This window comes from Meleagris gallopavo, chromosome 6 (genome assembly GCF_905368555.1).
Source record: "Meleagris gallopavo chromosome 6, MGAL_WU_HG_1.1, whole genome shotgun sequence".
Classification (NCBI taxonomy): Eukaryota; Metazoa; Chordata; class Aves; order Galliformes; family Phasianidae; genus Meleagris; species Meleagris gallopavo.
The window spans coordinates 20,094,579-20,115,220 of record NC_139409.1 but is presented as its reverse complement, the minus strand read 5'-3'; the positions used below and the strand labels follow the sequence as shown (position 1 = coordinate 20,115,220).

Below are 20,642 nucleotides of genomic sequence, written 5' to 3'. Positions count from 1 at the left end.
ACACTAGCTCATTTAATATCTTTGTGGACTCTAAGTATAACTCATTCCTTTAGAGCTGCTAGCTATACAAGTAGAAGGACCTCTTTGCAGCCTATAATTCTTAACCCTTGAAAGCATAGTTTCAGATCAATCTTCACATGTGAGATTGTATAGATGTTACCTTTCAAAACTCCATTTTCTCACTGACTTAAAACTGCGCTGCTATAAACTGCAGTATGTTTAGACAATTCATCCTTCATTTGAGCCACAGGCAAGAGAGAGCTCAAGATCCTTCAAACTAGGGAACAGCGTCTATGGTTAAATAACACTAATACGTATACGGAGGGAAACAAATAACACTATATTAAGGAAATAATTTTAACACAAGATTTATTTGGAAAAAAATTAGTTAAAAATCAGTAAAGTTCAGTCTGATAAACAAAGAAACAGAATGCAAGGAAGAGGAATGCAAGGAGTAACATTTACTATTCAGAAAATAATGATTCATGTTATAACTAACAGGTTGTCCAGAGATGTGGCAGAGTATTCCTTCTTGTATACATTCCAAAGCTGTTTGAACATGGTCCCAGGCAACATGCTCTAGGCATCTTTGCTTGAGCAGGGGGTTGGACCATACAACCTGCAGAAGAGCCTCACAACTTCAACCATTCTAACCATGACAGTAGCAGCAGAGTATGAATATCCTAAGTAACCAGTAATCAAGCTAAACAGACCATGTATCTGAAAGCTATTAGGTTAGAAGAAACTCTCACTTCACAATCAGCCAACAGTGAAGAGAGACAAACAAAAATCGCTGTTAAGCTGCATAAGAGCACACAAAGGGAGACTAGCAGCACTAGCTCAAACTTAAACCTTGCACATATCCTCTCCATGCAGAAGGAAGTAGAAATCTTGAAGAGACCTTATGGTAACACCAAACATCATCATCTACAAAATCAAGTATGTATGCCTCTGGTCAGAAAGTTAGATTTTTCTTTTTTAAAGTTTTTGCAAATGTAAGCAAATTTCTAAAAAGGAAGAAAATCAGAACCTTTAAAGGAAGTTCAGGCAAAAACTAATGATGATTTCAAAATTTAATGAGACTGTTACAAACAGTATCAGAATACTACCACCTAGTGATGGACCAAAACATCACAAATTCTTGGTACTATTTCAAAAAAAAAAAAAAAAAAAAGATTACAGCATTTCATTTTTTCCATATTAAATTGCTGTGTTTCCTCCTGTTCTTGGAAACAACAGGAACCTCACTCTAACATCAATAAAGTTTTGGACTTAAAATACTGAACTGAAAATAAGCTGGATAGCTGAGGCAAAAACACAGATGCCATATAACTCAGAATGTAAAAATAAGAAAAAGATTTCAAGGATTTCTGTATTCAGAACCTCTTCAAACAATAACTTCAACTACTTCTACTTCCAGTCCTTTGCTATATTTCCTGTTCCCTGCTTCCCTACAACACCTTCTCTTGATTTCCATTATTCCCTTACCATCAGCCTAGGAAGGCTGCATAGGCAGAGCAGTTACACTACCAGCACACGTGTTGACTAACCAAGCAAGAGGCAACAAAGCACTTTTAAACACAGTCACTCCTATGGGAGGCAGTAATTCCCCTTTTTTTTGTGTGCGTTGCCTGTCTGTCTCTGGCAGTTCTCACTTGTCATGAAACTCGTGAGAACCTCTGCTAAAATGCCAGATGCAAAATTTGACTTTAGCTATGTCCAAAATTACTTGATGAACGAAGAACAGACAAATGAATAACAACTGTCATATTTGTCTCTTAAAATACTACTCTGTACCTTTCTACAATTATGCAGATAGTTCTGAGAAAAAAAATAACAGATAAGAGTTTAGTATTCTTAGAAAAAGATTTCCATCTTGGAGTACTAATGAATAAGGTCTCTCAGAAATATAATCTGAAAGATAAAGGAGGGAAAGAACTGCAAGATTTTAAAAATAGTTAAGACAGACACATCAAGGTTGCAGATCCTAATGAAACTCCTCATATCAACCTCTAGCTAGATAAAATATGCCTGGGAAAATTATTTATTACCTTATATATCAAAGAGAAAGGAGGTGTCCGGAGACTAGAAAAGAAAAAATAAGGTAGGGTACTTAACAGAAACAACAAAAATGCCAAAAAGAAAAACCCTGAACAAAGGACGATTTTAACCTCCAAATAATCTTGCAACAGTAATCAATATGCATGCAGGAGAATGATCAAAATCAAAGAACAGCCAGTATAGACTCATCAATAATAAACCACAGTAATCCAATCTTAATGCCCTGGAAAGAAGCCTAGTGAAGAAAAGTGCTACAATACCCAAATGACATTCTGACAAGCCTGATGCAAAAGTACAGCCTCCATGGAATCGTAATCAAGTAGAAGTCTAACAAGTCTCAAAGGAGATTACACTAACTGTTCATTGTAAAACCAGTGCATTTCAATTCAGATTTTGAATGAAGACTAATATGAACCTATCCTAAGTCAGTATTTTCAGCAATGACTTACATTACAGGAAATCCTTGTGAAATATATACTGATGAACCTGAGATGTACTTCGTAGCAGTATGGGAGAAAAGATGAACACCTTTAGAATTCAAAGCAATTATTGCTTTAAGACCATCTTCTCTTCATAAGAAATAAAGAAAATTAAACAAAACAAAAAAAAAAATCACAGTAATGCAATACTTAGGAAGACATCAAGGGAAAAAAAAAAACAACACAAAACAAACGAGTATCTGGACAAGTACCAGCACATCAGTAAAAGAATCAGTAAGTACTTGTAACAAGGCATGGTAGAACCACAGAATAATTCACACTGAAAGTGATCTTTAGAGGACACCTACTCCAAACACCTACTCAATGCAGGCCCAACTAGATCAGAGACTGCAGAAAGCTGCGGCCAGTTGAGTTCTGAGCATCTCCACGGATGGGATTCCACAACCTATCCCAGGCAACCTGTTTCAGCATTTGACCATTCTCCTGGGAGAAGTTATTTCCCTGGAGTTTGAGATGGAGTTTCCATGTTACAGCTTCTGGTCATAGACTCTTGTTCTTCCACTACACACCTCCAAAAAGAGTCAGGCTCTGTTTTCCCCAACACCTCCCATAAGACAGTCATAGACAGCAACAAGCTCCCTGCATTGCATTCACCTCTTAGAATGAAAGAAAAGCACTCCCTCCACCTCTACTTGTACACCATGTGCTCAGCCCCACTTATCTTCATGGTCCTCCACTGGATTTGCTTAACTTTGTCAACGCCTCCCTCACACTGGGGAGACCAAAATGGGACAGAAAGCTCCAGTGTCAAATAGAGGGAAACATCACTTCTGGCTAGACTCCTCCTAATGCAGCCTAAGATGCTGCTGTACCTTCAGAAGGACATACTCTGATGACTCATGTGCAAGCTGCTATTCACATGTTCAGGCTATTTTCTAAAAAACTACTTGCTCAGTGCTCGCTAATGCTTGTGCACAGGCTTATTCCATCTGCCCTGGATGAATTTCATGAGGTTCCCAACAGCTCATTTATCTAGCCTGATGAAGTCACCCTGAATAGTAGCCTGCCTCCAGTCCACAAGCATATCTTCATGACTTGCTGAAACTGCATGCCATTCCATGATCCAAGTCATCAGGTATCTTACCATCTCAGTCTGTAGCTGACAATCACTGATATCAACATCAGTGATTTTGTGCAAGTATGTTTTATTTTCATTACATGTCTGCTTAAATCAAAGAACAGAAACAAGGAGAAATCAAAGCAGAAATACATGGTATTCCAAATGTGTAGGAGAGCATCTCATAGTATAAAAAAAATTATGAACAAGCATAATCAACTTACTCATTCCTGAACATTCTCTGTCTCCATCCCACACGTTAGAAACAGCATGCCCCGTCAACAGGAGGTTAATCAAACTTTGGCTACATAATAAAAAGAAATAGCCTATTAAAACGGACATAAGTTACTTCTTAAAAAGTAGTTACATTTAACAAATGAAAAAATATTTTATAATTTAGGCAGCTGAGCAGATATCTTATATTTTAAAAAAAATTACAGCGTATTTGTAATTCAGCAAACTAATACGATTCCAACTCATTCCATCAAATGATTTGATATAAAAATGTAGCCCTGAATATGAAAATTCTTCCTTTGAAAACTCAGCATTAACATATCTTTCCTCATAACTCACAACAGGGAATAAGCAGTGCAAACAGATATGCTATAATTGTTGCTTTTACTTATTGTAAAGTTGTGATTGAATCGTTCTAATAATGCCAATAATTTCTTAAAAAATGAGCACATTTCTCTATTTTACGTAGCAGCAACCACACCTTTTCCAACTTACCTTCCATGACCATAAACAGGATCTATCAATGGCTCAGTTGCATCCTCGATTTCATTTTTTATGTTTTCAGTACCCTGCAGAAACATAACAAGTGTTTTTGCTCTTTTCAGGATTGAACAGCAACATTTACAACAACAGAACGTAATCCGAAAACATTAGGAGGCTGATATCATATTAACTGACACATGAACACATTTATTTCTCATGACAGCAAATAGAACCACAAAGCAAGATAATGCAGTAGTGAAACAATGCTATAGGGAGGCTGATGTTCTTATGTAATGAAAAGAAACCAAAACACACTCATTTCTCCTGATACCAGGTATATACAAGGAAGGATGTTTCCAAAATCTGTAATTATCCCAGATAAGTAAGAGGAAAAAAACAAACCAGGGATGGAACTTTTCATATTTTTACGCTGCATATGAAATGCAGCGTGAGTGAAGATACTATTCTATCCACTTAGATTCATCAGCTGACTTCAGGTGTTCACCGTTTTTATAGAGAAAGGGTTACATGACCAAACATTCTGCTAATGAAGGCACACAATAATCAAACAACCCACAAACCTTTGTCAGTATCACAGAGTACAGAAAGAGTAATACTCCAAATCTGTTTGTCCACACTGAATATTGATCCCAAATTGCATCCTTCAGCTCAGGGAAGCTTTTGAATGCACGTTTGCTAAAGACAAAAAGCAACAGAAAAAAAGAATCTATTGAGATGAAATAGAACAGTGTCATGAAGCACAAGCAAGACATACTAAGAAACCTAACATGAAGATGTCCAAGTACAACAGCCTACAACTAGTGTTATACACACAGCAGTTGTTCTGTAGTTATCATAATTGCCACAGAGTCATTAGTATTTACCCACAAGATGATGATAAATCTGGAGCAAGGTGTAAAAACGTAAATTTTATACACAATCAGCAAGTTAAAGTCATGTATATTTGTGAACAAGTTGAGTAGCTTGAACCAGGAATTCTACTAAATGTTACTGAAATTATGATAGACCATGTGCCCCAGAATAAAGTTTGCACTACACACTGTACTGACAGATCTTCAGATCATAAATGGTGGAGAAAAATATCACTAGGTAAAAAGTAAAAAGCCTTTAGAAGTAATTACTACATTTACCTTGAGAATTTGAAATTATTAGATTTCAGCTTTCGGAAAAAAAAAAAGAAAAAGAACAACATTCGAAGTGGTATGTCCACATTTGGGAAAATACCTGGATGCTGCCTGGATGATTACGTAACACCAAGTGATCTTGTATTTAAAAATAAAAAGTAAACTAAAAATTGGAGAAAGGAAGAGTTCCATCAGATTGCAGTGAAGTAATACACTTGGCCTCTCTTGGGAAATTAACAGCTGAACACTGCTTTCCAGAACACAAATATTAGCTTTCGTTGAGTAACTCAAACTAGATCAAGTTCTCTGCTTATCTGTACATTTCAAGAAGTACACCCATATGCGAGTTTGCTCTGGCCAACACTTGAAAAATTTAAATCGTCAAGGCAAAGTCATGAAATCCATTGCTCAACTTGCTCAAAAGACAGAGAAAAGGCTTTAACTTCCATTGAGACAGACTGTGAAATATAAAAATGGGTATCAATAATTTATAAACTGGGATTGGGGAACAAATAAGTGTTTGGATTAGATAAAGTAACAGAAATTGTAATGCTGTCCTCTTCTTTCTTTATGCAACTATAGCTTGTTCCTTCAACCTATTATTAGTACTGAAGACAATAACCAGCAGTTATTTCAGTTCATGTAAGTATTAGAGATCTTAAACTTAATTCAATATGAATCTTAACTAGCTGTGTTTATTCAGCAATTCCACGTTATTACACTGCTCCAGTTTTAAGTCAAATTCTTTTGTTCAAGATAATATTCAATTTCAAACTGAAAATGCAAAATAAACAAAAAAAAAATCAACATAAAAATCCAAACCCCCAAACTGAAATTTGAAATGCAAATTTAACCTGACGTGTAACACGCAAGAAGTTCTTCAACAAAGCCCCTCCAGGGCTATGAATATTAGTGTTACTTCAAAATATTGTATTTTAAATGTTACAACATATTACTTACTGAATTAATGCATGAAATCGCTCAAAGCCAAGCTCTTCCACAGCCAAGGCAGCTATACACAAGAGACACTTTTCAGCACTACACATGGCAAAAAATGACACAAGATACACACAGCAAGCTAGTATTCTTTCAAGCTTTAACTATATTTTTAATTTTTAATCCTCCCTTGACATTTTCACTTTTTAACTAGTTAGTGTAAAACTCATCAAGTGCAACATTAAGATTCCACCATACACATCAGTGAGTATTTCTAATTGGAGTAATCAATTTATTAAAAGTACAAAGCCACTGGATTGTGCAGCTTTCAAAAATATCTGTCAAATGCTAAGCTGTTGATTTTGTACAAATCATGACTGTCAAAGTCATCAAGCATATGCATGCTACAGGTGTAACTTCACAGGTCAGTAAGTATTATTTCCTAGAAAAGCAAGCATGATTATTTGGGTCATTTTATCAATGTAGAAAAGCTGTATTTTTTCTTTTTACTGAAATTTGTTTCTTATTTTTCCTCTTTTAATACTAATTCAGTATTTATCACAAAAAAAGAGTAGAATTCAAGTGCTACATGTTCTATTTTTATACAGGTTTTTCCATTGTTTTCTGTTAATAATTGTTAAATAATCTCCAAGTGTCACTTCTAAGAAAAAAAAAAAATACAGCATTTAGTGTCTTCCCAAGTTCAACACAGGCTTTATATCTTTGTTCCCCCTCATAACATTTTCAAGCCGGGAGATGAAATGAACTTTTAAAGATGTGCCAGCTCTGTAATGATCAAATTCTGATAAGCATTCAGATACTACAACTGTACAAGTCTTCAAGTGCCCTTTACCATTAAGTACTTTGTCTACCTGTGAGTGGAGTAAAACACAAAACAGCTTGCTGATACAGGCCACTCCGCTAATTTTTTAAATCATATCTGATCATTTAGCTATTGAATGACTTCCTAGAATTTTTGTTGAAGACTTGAAGCCATTGGAGTTAATACTACTGAGCAATTCTTCCCACAACTGTAGTAATGGCTTTTTATCCCTTTTCTGACTGCATTCTGAAAGGTGTGTTTAGTTTGCCCATATACAAATACAACTGATTCTGATTCTCCAGCAGCAGAATAATTTCATTTCCTACCCCAGAAACAAGGCAGCGATTTATTTTTATATTTTGCATAATTACAACTACAAAAACCCCACAAAAACTAGGTTTCCAAGAACAAAATTAGACTTAAAAAGATGAAGATATTTTTGAAAAATATGAAACAAAATATTAGACTACATTGCAGAAAATTTTCGAACCAAGCCTTTTTAATTAATGCAAAAGTATTTTAATAAGGAAGACTATAAATGCTAAAGGATTCCCTTCCAAAGAGGTGATGCCTTTTTGGCAGAAAGTTAGAGGGAATAAACCATATAAAGCAACCTTTGAACCTGGGAACTTGCACTACTACAGCCAATGCATGGCCAACAACAATCACTAGAATACATCACAAAAGCAGATGAAAAATGCTACTGCATTCAGTAAGTGTGTTTGAATCCCTGTTTTGTTCACACACCAAGATTACAGGCAGTTCCATTCTGTTACTACAGAACAGATCAAAATGGTTAGAGAAGCACTGTTCGAAACAAAGGGAAAGGAGAAATCCTAAAGAGAACTGCAGATAGACATAACCCAAACAAAGCTATAAAGACAGTACTTAGTGGAGAGGGAAAGTATGAATTGCAATAGAGCACGAGCTGTGTGAAAAATACAGTAATACAGGAATTCTACAGTGTGGTAACTCTATCATGCCGCATCTAACCACATTTTAAGTTTCCATATATCATGGTTTTACTGAAAAACTTATTCCCACATTCAATTTCCAAGTAGCACTAGTCTGCCACGAGGAATTGCATCTCTAAGACTCCTCTGCCACCCTACATCACCTCTCAAATCCCATAAACTATGACAATGTCAGTTTCTATTTTTATTGGTTACAGCAACTAAGCAAGAAATAAACTCATTCCTTTGCACTAGCAACGACAGAACTCTGCATTATTAACAATACCTACTTACTCATATCTTTCTCCCTAGGCTAACCAGGCAGAAGCTGAAATTCTTTTTTAGTTAAACAGCAGGATTTTAAAAAGAAAGCACTAACAAGTACATCTTAAATCAGGGAATATATAACATTATATGATGTAAAATTAAAATACTGATTGAACTGCAGGGTACGTAAAACAGGGACATTCATGCTCTAGCAGGAATGTAGAATAGTTCTTTTAGAATATGAGCGGTCAAGGAGATCAACGGTCATGACAAAAGCATACTGCTCATAGTGAGTGCAGTCTAGGGTATTAAGGACAAAGGCAGGCAGAACTTGTAGAGAATCAGGAAAAACGCAGATAGAACTGACTAGTTCATTAATTGTTAACATTGAGGATAAAAAGAGAGTTTGTGCTTAAAAAGACCTCCTGAACACATTTTCCAGAAAGCTCCTCAGAACAATGCCATATATTAACCCAAAAGGAAGTAAGAAACTATTAATAACTAGGGTCTGCTTTACTTTTTCTTCAAATGAAAAGTCATAATATGAGCAAGAGCTTCATAGACATGTGGAAAAGCAGCCAAAATTAGGAATTTCGAAGTTACAAGCACTTCAACTGTCAAAGGAAGATTTTTTTTTTTGTTTTTAAATGCAGAAGAGTTGCAGATACAACTTCCTGTGTAGTATTTTTTCTTTATAAAATGTAGCTCACTTTGGAACTTACATGTGGTGACTTTTTTTCCCCAATTAAGTAAAATTATCACTTAAGCCCTCTAAAACACATGAAGCATTTGACAGCAGATGAAGATGACTTGTGCCATAAAGAGCTCCAGCACTACTAATTGCTGTAGCTAGCTTCACACATACAAATCTACTTGTACAGTTCTTACTTTGTAATTATGTCACAAAGTGGTGAATGACAGATACCTTCCGTCAAAAGATGGCACCTTTGTAAGCATGTTCTCATGTGAAGAGCTTTTCATACTTCTCAAAGGGCACATTGAGAACAAAAACTAAAAGAAAAAGAAGCTTAACTTTTAACATGTTAGGTATCCCCTATTAATGATTAATAAATACATCTCAATGATCACGTGCACACAAAAAAATTTCCAAATCACTGGAACCATAATAGTTACATACGACTTGATGTCATATCAATGTAACAGGAGATGTTCAGTAACTACTGAAGAAATCAAGACATTTGAATAAAGTAGGTAAAGGAAAAATTCTAACCTACAAAATAGGCTGTTAGTCTACTAAAAGGTCATTTGATTAAGCTGCTCCGGTATCACATGGAAGCAAACAAAGGGAAGAATGCTACTTTTCCCTAACGGAATCCAGGATATTTTAAAACCAATTCAGCTTTGAAGAGTTTCTTGTAAAAGCTCTTATGAAATACAGCTACAAATGGCCAGTTAAAATATTTCTCTGGTGTCAGAAAGCATGCCTTTTTTTTCCAAATTAAAAGAAAAAGGCCTTAAATTATGAAAACAAACCTGAAAGTTCGTGCAAATTCCTCAAACTCAAGAGAATAACCTCTCTAATAACCCTCTCTAATAAACCATATGCCTTTCACAAAAAGGATTAATGCCTAATTAAAGCAGACAAATATCCACTACCACTAATGGAATTACAAAGGTGAAAACCTCATCTGTACACTAATAAGAAGCAAAAGATCCTTAAAAACATAATACTTTACTAAGTAATAGAGAATTTAGAACAGAAATACATCTTACAAGGTTGTTCCTCTTGACGACTGGATTCTGCAGGACCTTCAGAAATACTAGCAGTTTCTTCAGTTGTTTTTCCTCTTATCCATGTTGCCAGAGAGTACGACTCAGAGTTATCAGAGCAAGCCATTTCCAAAATATCACATAATGTGTGACAGAGAAGGTTTTTCTGCTCTACTTCTGAAAGATCAGAAACCTACATGAGTTCAACTGCTGTTAATCAATATCTTATATATGCTCCTAGTATTTTTTTATACTCTAAACAATTACGTAAGTTAACTTTAACTTATTAATGCTGACTACTCTGTGATAATACTGGACCAAAGAATCATAAAGCTATCTTTAGAGAAACATGTTTTAATACAATTTCTAACCTATTCCCTGTTTTAGTAATAGATTTCAGTCAGTCAAGTATTTCTAAAACACACGAGCGCTGTGGTCTGACTTGGACTTCACAAACAGGAATTCAGAAAGACTTTGGGTTGTTTAGCACAAAGACAGCAAGGCTTTGGCAAAACATTACAGCCTTTTGTTATACAAAGAGAGCTTGCAAGAGAGAGAAACTTTTTTTTTTTTTTTTTTCTTTCCTACCAGGGTCTGTAATAACAGAATCAAGGACAACGGTTTTTAAACTTTAAGACGGTAAATTTACATGATATATAAGGAAGAAATATTTTACAGTGATGACAGTGAGGCACCTGACTAGGTAACCTAGAGAAGCAGTAGATGCCCCGTCACAGAAAGACTGGATTGGGCTCTGAACAACCTGATCAAGCAAAAGGTATCCCTGCCCATGGCAGGAGAGTGTACTAGGTGATCTCTGCGCTCCTTCCACCCCAAACCATACCATCATTCTACGTAGCACACATACTATGTCTTTTTTTCTTTTTTCATAAAATAAAAGAAAAAGCAGTCTCAGTACCTGGACAGTCTCTCCAAGTAGACTTTTCACTGGTAAAAAGCCTCTTCAAGAGGAACGCCTTTGATATCAAAGCATCAAATAATGATTAACATACAAACAAATTTTACATTTCACTACAAGCTCTATACCAAAGTACTTCTGCATGTTATTAGTTTCAAGCTTTTTTGTCCTTCAGTAAGGCACCCTAAGCCTAACCCTAAGCCTGCACTGTTTACTGATTTTTCCCACTCAGTGTAACCACAAAGGTACCTGAAAATATGAGGTTCGATCTCAGTAACACTGAATACAGCACACTTCAGAGTATTTAAACAAACACCTCCAGGCTCACAGGACTGCAGTAACGGACGCAAAATTTTGCAATACGTAACTGAGGAGGAGTACCGAGTCACTCAGAGATCAAAAATCCCCTCAGTATTTACAAATTGCTGATTTAACCATCGCAAACTAAAATCTGTGCAACAGATTAAAGAAAACCGATACAATAATTAGTAATCTATTGCAACAATTTCTGTACTTTTGTTCTACATATGCTCTGAAAAGAGGAAAATTTGGACTTGTTAATCTTAAATCCTTGCTGTAATAAATACATCTTACCTGCACAGGTGCAATCACTGCACAAGGGCCACCTTCAAATTGCTCTAAAGCAGTTGATTCAGATTCACTAAAGACAAATCCTGTCAAATGGAAACAGACAGTATTTAGTGAAATACATAAGCAAGTGTGTTTAAGTATCATTGTCCCCTAATAGAAAAGACATTTGTTTTGTTTGTTTTTAAAAGATTAAATGAGTCCCCAAAATCTCCCTCTGCCCCAGTCATGCAGCAGAATGTGGTTAAATTATCTGAAACAAAAAGAAACAGGTAAGTGGAGAAATTAATTATCTCAGCAAAGAAATAACGGACATAAAGAGCTAACAGCTAGAGTGTTATTTTTTTAAACAGTAAGACTATTAGAGTGTGTAGCTGAATATCTCAACCATAGTTTTTAATATTTCTTAGAAATCATTTAAACTGTGTTTATAATTTAAAATATTTTGTCTCAAATATGTAAAAAAAATGTTTTTTAAAATCACCTTTTGAGCATTACTGAGCACACATAGTACATTTTCATTCCCTATGAAGAGCATCATATGAAGTGCTGCCTAATGAGGCTGAAATATGATGATTAACTCAAATATTCACTTATAACCACCAAAGCAAGCATCTTAGCAGTGGCATTTCACAGTACAGACACTGTACTAAACAAAACGCAAGGCCACCTATTTTCTCTTCTTCATCTTTACAAGCACAATTATTTTTACAGTCACGTAATAGGGCAAATGCTGGAACCAATACTGCAGAATTATTTGCTATCACTTTGTTCTTAAACTTCTCTTCAAGACATGCTAATTCACTGTTTGCACTTCTAAGGTAAAAGCATGCAGACGGACAATTAACTCAATGAAGCTGATGCATAACAACTTACAGTGAGTGGCATTTCACATTATTTTTTAAGTGCCAGTAAGACAGTGCTAAAGTAATGTTCACGTAATCTAGAAACCATGCAACTACAGCCAGCAACTAACTAATGCAAGCAAGTGGAGACAGGAAAAAAAGGAAAATACACATGCATACTTCCTTGCAGTGTCAGTCTCAGTGGAATATTCAACACATCTTTCCCACAGTTTCTCCTTTCCCCGGTTCTGCACCATTACATCCTGCTGTATCAGATGGAAGCACCCCCAACTTCTGGGTGCAAGTCTGAACGAGGGCAACGGATCTCCTGGTGCAGACTTCTGTGCTACTGCACAAGAGCCACATCATGCCAAACAGCACCAGAGAGCACTGTGCACGTCTGAGGGCAGCTTTCATCACAGAAATGATACTTGTTCAACACTAGTGTGAAAAAACCTGTAAGGTGTACAGTACAGCTGTAGTTGTTAAATAGTGCGCTTTCCCCTGTATCTGACTGCAAGACTCTAGCTTTTCTGAACCATGTACAGTACGATGTGTTTTATATCCAAACCTCAGATGCCTGTCATGCCTCAGATCCAGCATCACTGAATTTAGCAATGAAACTGCTTTCCACATTTCAAAATTTGCACTAGTATGAATTCATTCCACTGTTCACATGCCCTAAAAAGAAACATTACCATCATTTCAACTATCTGAATTAGTTTGTGCACACTTATCTGTACTAAAACGTGTTTCTTTCTGCTTTGAAGCATTATTGCATGCCAGCTAAGCACACTGCAGCAACATTTTTTTTTAGTTATTTTAATGATTTAGCCACCGCGGTAGAACAACGTACTTGGATGTGGTACTACTAAACCACGCTTAGAAATCTTGACCTTGTTTCATATTTTTCCAGTTTCTTAGAGAAAGCACGAACTGTCTCAGCTCACCCTGCCCTGTTTTACAAAACTGCCTCCTAAAAAAAGAAAATCCAGTGAGATTCACCACAGTGAAATTCAGGAAAGATGATGCAAAACTAATACTATCCACAACTTGACAGAACACAACCACAGCAAAATTACATGCAATACCTAAAGCAGTATTTTCTTTTCAGCTAATCACTGCTTTTTGCTCAATAAATGTCATGATGTAGCAAGAAAAAAAAAAAACAAAACCAACCCACTGAAACCAAACAAACCAAAGGTGCTGTTTTCCTTCTTAAAATGTCTGTGAAATCTGAAGTCAGCTCAGGTAGCATTTCAGACATCAGCACTGAAGTCCTTCTGGCTTCAAAACTACCACAGCCTGCAATCACATCTCCTTTCCTTTCCCCCCTCCCCCCCTCCCCAAAATAACCACATCTTGAGCAATCTCCATAAAAACTCATTGCCCCCACACTCTTGCAATGATCCACAGGAATGGTCTGGCCATCTTCTAAGCTACCAGGTAAGACCAGCATCTCCAGTCTGTCCTAATTTCTACTAATTCTCAATCTCAACAAATTATTTCCATCACACGGCTCCTTTCACTCAAGAAAAAACCACAAAGGTAAAATAATGCAGCTGATTTAACCCCTTTGTTCCCCTACCATCTACCTGTCTTTTATCCATAAGTAGTGTTATCATATTACATCAATCACACCAGTGTCATTTGCCTTGCATGCCAGTTACAACTTTATCAACTGCTCCACTGATCTCTTTTTCCACCACCACTGTTCTTCTGCTTTATCCTTTTGTCTGTGTGGAGTACATTCAGACTCCTGTTTTTAATTGCTGTCACTGATATTTTCAGATACAGCGTCTATGTTATTTGTAATTTGTCTTCATATACTTTGTTCACTACTGACCAAAGTTTTACTTTTCTCATTTTCCCCAGATCTGACATTTACCAACGCTCATACTTCTTATATTTAGTTCTCAATTCTTTTGCACACATTTCGCCTAACAAATGTACAGCTTAATTACCTGCTACCATAAAAAACCCAAACAACTCTACTTAAGAGGTCAGGATGTTCTGGAAGGATTTGAGGAAATTACCCCAATTAAATGGCAGGCTGCTGATTGCACTGGGCAACCACCTGCTAGAAAACAAAGTAAGGTTCCAACCTGCCTCCTCCTGTTCATATCTGTCAAAAATACAGCTCTGTGAAACTTCAGAATTTCAACAAATGTGTACACTGCTCAGAGCTTTCATTAAGCCTGTCACCCTTATCAGGAGAGGTATCTTGATACTACTACAGCCTTTCTTAAGGTAAGGACAGCATATTATCCAATTTTCCTCTTTGGACCCAAGCAGCAGAAAAGAGATTTAGGTTTCACTATTTACATAACTGTGTTATGGACATTTCACATTCTTATTGCTCTACTTCATCTCAACTACATCAGCCACAACCACCATGCCTGTTAGCCAGAGAATATAATCTTATCATTAACTTTATTTACATGTTCACATCCCATTTTGGGCAGTGAGTGATATCCTCTATTGCTCTTCCAGTTTAACAACACTGAGGGGGTGTTATTTACAGATAATGACAATTCCTCTAAATAAACTAATAAACAAATATTTCCCCCCCCCCCCCCCAAAGCCTTCTTTTCAAAGCAGCAATTTCCATGGTATAGCAGATTTCACCATGTTGGTACAAAATGAAATTCACTAAATGTAGCACAGAAACTAGCAACAAAGTCTATAACACTGGATATACGCTGCATATATAATAGTGGATAGATAGGAGGTTGACAGAAGGCCTGGTCTGTCAAATTTCAAGAAAAAAAAAAACAAAACTGATTTGTTTGGTCCTGAATCAAATGAGTGATAATTTCTGTGAAGCAGGAACCCACTGTTCAGTCTGTTGTGCAGCTTCTGTCAGCGCAGACCCATCTCAATTACACAGGAGCTTTGGCTGATTTCACAGAGCTCTCAGAAGCATTCCACAGATCATAACTCAAAAGCCAGGGGCCAAGTCATACTTTCTTAAGTTTGACAGCATTGGTAAAACAGCAACTTCAAAAATAGTTTCACCAAAGAATGTAAAGAGAGAGTACTTAGAGCAGACAGTAGGAACAAGTAGAGGTGGGACAAAAGCTACAAACACTTCCACCTGTATGTATGCTAACATTTGTCTTGCACCTTAACTGCAAATAATAAGAAAAATATATTTCTTTTCTTTCCGATTAACTGTTTGCATTAAGTAGCATGGAACTCAATGAGACAGGAAACAGAAAAACGCTGATATTTCATAAAGCTTAGTTATTAAGCTATTAAAAAAGTACATAAATAACAGTCACTACTCTTCTCTGATCATCCAAATGAATTACAAATTAACTTAAATTCAAATGAACACTCTTCAAATTGCTAGCTCTACTTCAGACTTAACGAGAGGCAAGCGTATCCTTCCTTCTAAAAAAATGTATCTGCTTGTCTGGTAAAAATACATTTCTCTGGAATCCCTGATTTGCTCATTGTCCAGCAGTACTAAAGTTCCAGAGACTTATAAGCAATATTGCAGGATGTGGCTCCTCAACCAAGGATGCAATAAAAGCCAATCTTGTGGTATTTAAACATACTAGACTGAACAAAAGAGATCCAAAAAAGGAAACCTAGAAAGAAAAGGGGAAGGGGAGACAAGAAAACTGGAAGGAAACAGATCTCTCTATGCTGTACGTTACACATATATATGTCAATAATAATATTAATTCATGCTATGCTTTTGAAGTTAAGCAACTCTTATGAAAAGATTGATTCATGTCTTTCCAAACACCAGTGAGAAAACAGTTTAGGTAATTCCAAAATGACATTGCACTCAAACCTGCCAGACACTAACAGCTGCATAGCACAGACGCAGCACACCTCAGGGCTGATCTGCAGAGGAACTTTATGAATGGAATCTATATCCTGGATCAAGGAAAGAAAGCATTCCTAACACAGGTATGTTTCCTTAGGTTCAGCCCTCCTACTACCTTCCCCCAGTCACTATATCTATATCAGGAAACAGTGAAGTGCAGACCAAGCAAGCCCTTGGAGGACTCTGATAAATGAAATTCCCTGGGTTCAAACTACAAATTCTGCTGCAATCATGCAGAAAGATTTTTCCTGGAGCGGAAAACAAAACAAAACAAAAAAAACCCCACACAAATAAAAAAAAACAATCAACAGCTTCACAATTTCATGTTTACAAGTTCTGGAATCAAAAGAAGGTATTTAAAGTTGCCAATGCAGCATGGAGAGAGAATTACTTCTAATTCTCGAATCATCACTAATTTCAAACTGCATATCCACTTCAGTCAGTTCAGTTCTGCTAACTGGCCATGCATCAGTCGATCTGCTCCCATAATATATTACAGAGAAGGCTATTTTCTTTTAAGACAGGACAGGGACACAGACTGACATCTTGTGTGTCATTTCTATCAGTAAGTTTCTTTATTATTCCTTATAACTGTAGGTTTCATACAATACCAAAAAATCCCCATCAAGAAGAAGTCATGCACAGGATTCATGTGTAATTTACACATAAAAAAAAAAAGAAAATCACACTACAAATACCCTATGGCCCACTATTCCTGCCTTGTTTCTGGCCACCTCCCAGAGATCACAGAATATCATAAGTCAGAAGAGACCCGTAAGGATCACTGAGTCAAACTCTTTGGCCCCACACAGGACCATCCAAGAACCAGCCCACACCCCGAGTGCATTGCTCAGATGCTTCTTCAACTCTGCCTGGCATCACAACCACTCCCTGGACAGCCTGTTCCAGTGCCTCACTACTATCCACTGAAGAACCTCTCCCTGATACCCAAGGTGACCTCCCCTGACGCAGCTCCATGCCGTTCCCTCGGTCCCTGTCGCTGTCACACAGAGCAGAGCTCAGCGCTGCCCTCCGCACCATGTGAGGAGCTGCAGCCGCCATGAGGCCTCCCCTCAGCTCCCGTGCTCTGGGCTGAGCAAACCCAGGGACCTCAGCCGCTCCTTATGTCTTCCTCTCCAGACCCTTCGCCATCTCGGTACCATGCACGTGCTCCAGCTGCCAAAGAACCCGTTTACAAACATCCGTATCTTCTGACCCACGCCTGTCCTGCTTTAGAAAAGGCCGTTTGTGACCACCCTGTTCTTGGAGTAACGAAAGGCACCGCAGCACTCCTGCTTCCACAAGCTATGGAAGATAATGAAATAAGATACCCTTGAGAGACATGCAAGAAATACATTTCCTTTCCTATTCAAATTCGAGGCAAAAGACGACCAAGCTGCAAAAAGCAAAACAAACAAACAAAAAGCCACCCCAATTACTTAGAACCGAAACTGCTGCATCATTTTCCCGAGAGCTCCACGCCGCGCGTGGCGGGAAGGTGCCCGCACGCAGTCCCGCGCTCCCAAACAGGGCCACAGTGCCCGCGGCACGCACGCGGGGACGCACGCAGAGGCAGAGGGCGGCGCCGCCCCGCCCCACAGGTGGGAGCCGCGAGGCGGGCCGAGCCCGGTGGAGGCCCCGAGGGGCCCGGGCCGGGTGGAGGGGAACGCGGGACACCGCGCACGCAGCTACCTTGCGCCCAACGGCAGAATATGGTGTCGGCCAGCCCGCGGGGCCCGGCTTTCTTGCCCCACACCAGGTGCACGAGCTCCTGGCCCACCTCGGACATGACGGGGCGGCGGCGGCGGCCCCCGGGGCCGAGAGGGCGAGGCGGGGCCGACGGAGGAGGCGGCTACGGCAGCCGCTGCCCCTGCGCAGGGGAGGGGCCGCGCCGGGCCGGGCCGCGCCGGGCTCCTGGCGGAGCTGCGCAGGCGCCGCAGCCTCTTTTCGTACTCACCGGCTGGCACTTCCGCTTCCCGTGTGGCGCGCGGTGCTCGCGCAGCGTAAGGAGGGCTCGGCCGAGGTTCTCTGATGCGGTCGGCAGTGGGACGGCAGTCTGTGAAGGCACGGCACAGTGTGTGGGTTTTTTGGGGAGTATATAAAGGTGAAGCCAAATGGTGTCCCACTGCAAGTGCTTCGCGTCGTGAGCAGCCCCAGTGCGACAGCAGTACCTGTACAGAACCACAGAATGCTATCATACAATCGTCACGCTTGGAAAAGGCTTCTAAGGTCCTATAGAAGGTCCTAGTCCAATCGTCACCCCATCAGCACCATGTCCTTTAGGCACATCTACTCGTTTCTCAAACGGCCACAGGGTCTGTGATCCCAGCACATCCCCGGGCAGCCCGTGCCAGCGCCTCACCGCGCTGAGAACTTCCAACCTGAACCTCCCCTCGCACGACGGAAGGCCACTGCCTCTCATCCTGTCACAGCTACCTGGGAGAAGTGACCTCAACCCTCTCTCGGCTTCTGGGCTTTCAAGGCATATAAATATCTTCAGAGCGGGAAGCGAGTGGGTGGAGCCAGGCTCTTTTCAGCAGTGCCCAGTGACAGCACAAGGGGCGATGGGCAAAAACGTGGAGTGTTGCATATGAACATGAGGAAAAGAAACTGCATCATTTTCCCAAGGGCCCCACACCACTGCCCAGAAAAGCTGTGGAATTTCCTTCTCTGGATATATTAAAAACCCACCTGGATGCTCTTGTGTGTAACTTATTGTAAGGAACCTGCTTTAGCAGAGCATTGGGTTAGGACATCTCCAGAGATTCTTTCCAACTCCAACAATTCTGTAATTCTGGTCTTTGGCCCTGATGCTGCATGTGCTCCCTTTTAGTTTTTGCTGCTGCTTATGACCTGTCCTAGATGCTTTATTTCAAATTGTGAGCAATGGAGCAGCAACAGCGAGGGCAGTTGCACTACATAACAGAGCCTTTTAAGGTTTAGTATGAGGCAGACAGTACTCAGCGTGAAGAGCTCTCATCTTTAATGTGGCTGGTGTATATCAAGACAGTCAGGGAACTCAGTTGTATCACCAACATATTGAGAGAGCTTGCTTTTTTAGCTGGCTTAAAGGTGTCTTCTGTAGGAAAAGAAAACAAAACATTTCAACATGAAGTCTTTCTAGATAAAACTGTAATTTATGTTCCGCTCAAAATTCTTTATCTGGAAATTGATGTGGAATATTGTGCCCATCTATTTTTACTCATCATACAATTATTACCTTTACAAAGATTGAATGTTTATTGAGACTGTTACATATGCAGTCATGCTGAGTTAACAGTGAGAACAGCCAGTGCTGGTTTGTGAGCTTTCTCATATGTAGTACCACAGATTGATCAGAAGATGGTGTGATTGTACTTCTCATGGTTAAGCATTTTTCAGTGCGCGCACAAATAAGTATTTCCTGAGTTACTGAAAAGCCATCTCTTTCCTTCAGTATTGATTAACAGTATTGATTTTGGATTTTACGTAAATAATGCTTAAAATGTCCACATTGAGATTTTTTTGCATAAAGAAAGCGCAGCTCTAAGCAAGTGGAATTTAATTGAATTTAAAAGTATCAAAACAAAAATCAGATTCCATACATATTATGAGTGTTCTTTAGATTTAAAAGTTTTGCTTCAATGATGTGCAATAAAGTAAAATAAAAATTTACTTGTGGATTTAATACTTTGAGTATAGTAGGTGTAGTAGGCTTGAAAATGTAAGCATCCCATGAGCAGGAGGTTGATAGAAGCATTTCAAAATGGAGCAGTGTTACAAGCATCAACCAACTATATACTGTTCACTGATGGGCAGTCTTTATGAGAAGAAAGAACTGCAAGATTTAGCAGGCTGCTGAGCGTACAGCTAGACAATAGTCACTGCTGTAGGGATGGAGCTAGGTGATGCTACTATGCAGCAGCACCAAAAAACCCTAAGTGCAACAGATTTACTTTCTCGTCATAGAGTGGCAGCCTGCTTACCAATCATACATCTGTTATTATAGACCAGTAGGCAAACTAGCAGCTAATACTCCTGTAGAGTCACAATAACGTCATATAACCTGTGCTTCATGTTATATAAGAATATCACTTTTAAAATGTCTCACTGGCTGTTCGCTGTTGATTACATCTGATTCTATTAATTTGCTCCATGTAGTTTGAATACTTACATGAGAAAACTTCTGTTCAGACTTACTCACTATACAGATGAAAACAAAGTAATGAGAAACAAGATGGAAAGCAATTTAACCCATTTTGATGTGATTTGGTTGTCAG

At 38.6% G+C, this 20,642-nt stretch overlaps 1 protein-coding gene across 3 annotated transcripts in view; it reads right to left on the bottom strand.

The window, feature by feature from the left end:
- MINDY3 (MINDY lysine 48 deubiquitinase 3) overlaps window positions 1-18,609 on the bottom strand; it is a 47,544-nt gene extending 28,935 nt beyond the window's left edge. Inside the window, exons 1-8 of one of the 3 annotated variants that reach the window (XM_085227348.1) lie at window positions 18,341-18,609; window positions 11,704-11,783; window positions 11,110-11,167; window positions 10,194-10,367; window positions 6,441-6,492; window positions 4,917-5,031; window positions 4,348-4,421; window positions 3,843-3,922 (exon numbers count right to left, since the gene is read on the bottom strand). In XM_085227348.1, coding sequence (XP_085083474.1) covers window positions 3,843-3,922; window positions 4,348-4,421; window positions 4,917-5,031; window positions 6,441-6,492; window positions 10,194-10,367; window positions 11,110-11,167; window positions 11,704-11,783; window positions 18,341-18,581 — 874 coding nt within the window. In that variant the 5' untranslated portion in view covers window positions 18,582-18,609. The other 2 variants (XM_085227349.1, XM_085227350.1) reach the window with 2 other exon arrangements.
- Window positions 18,610-20,642: the final 2,033 nt, after the last annotated feature.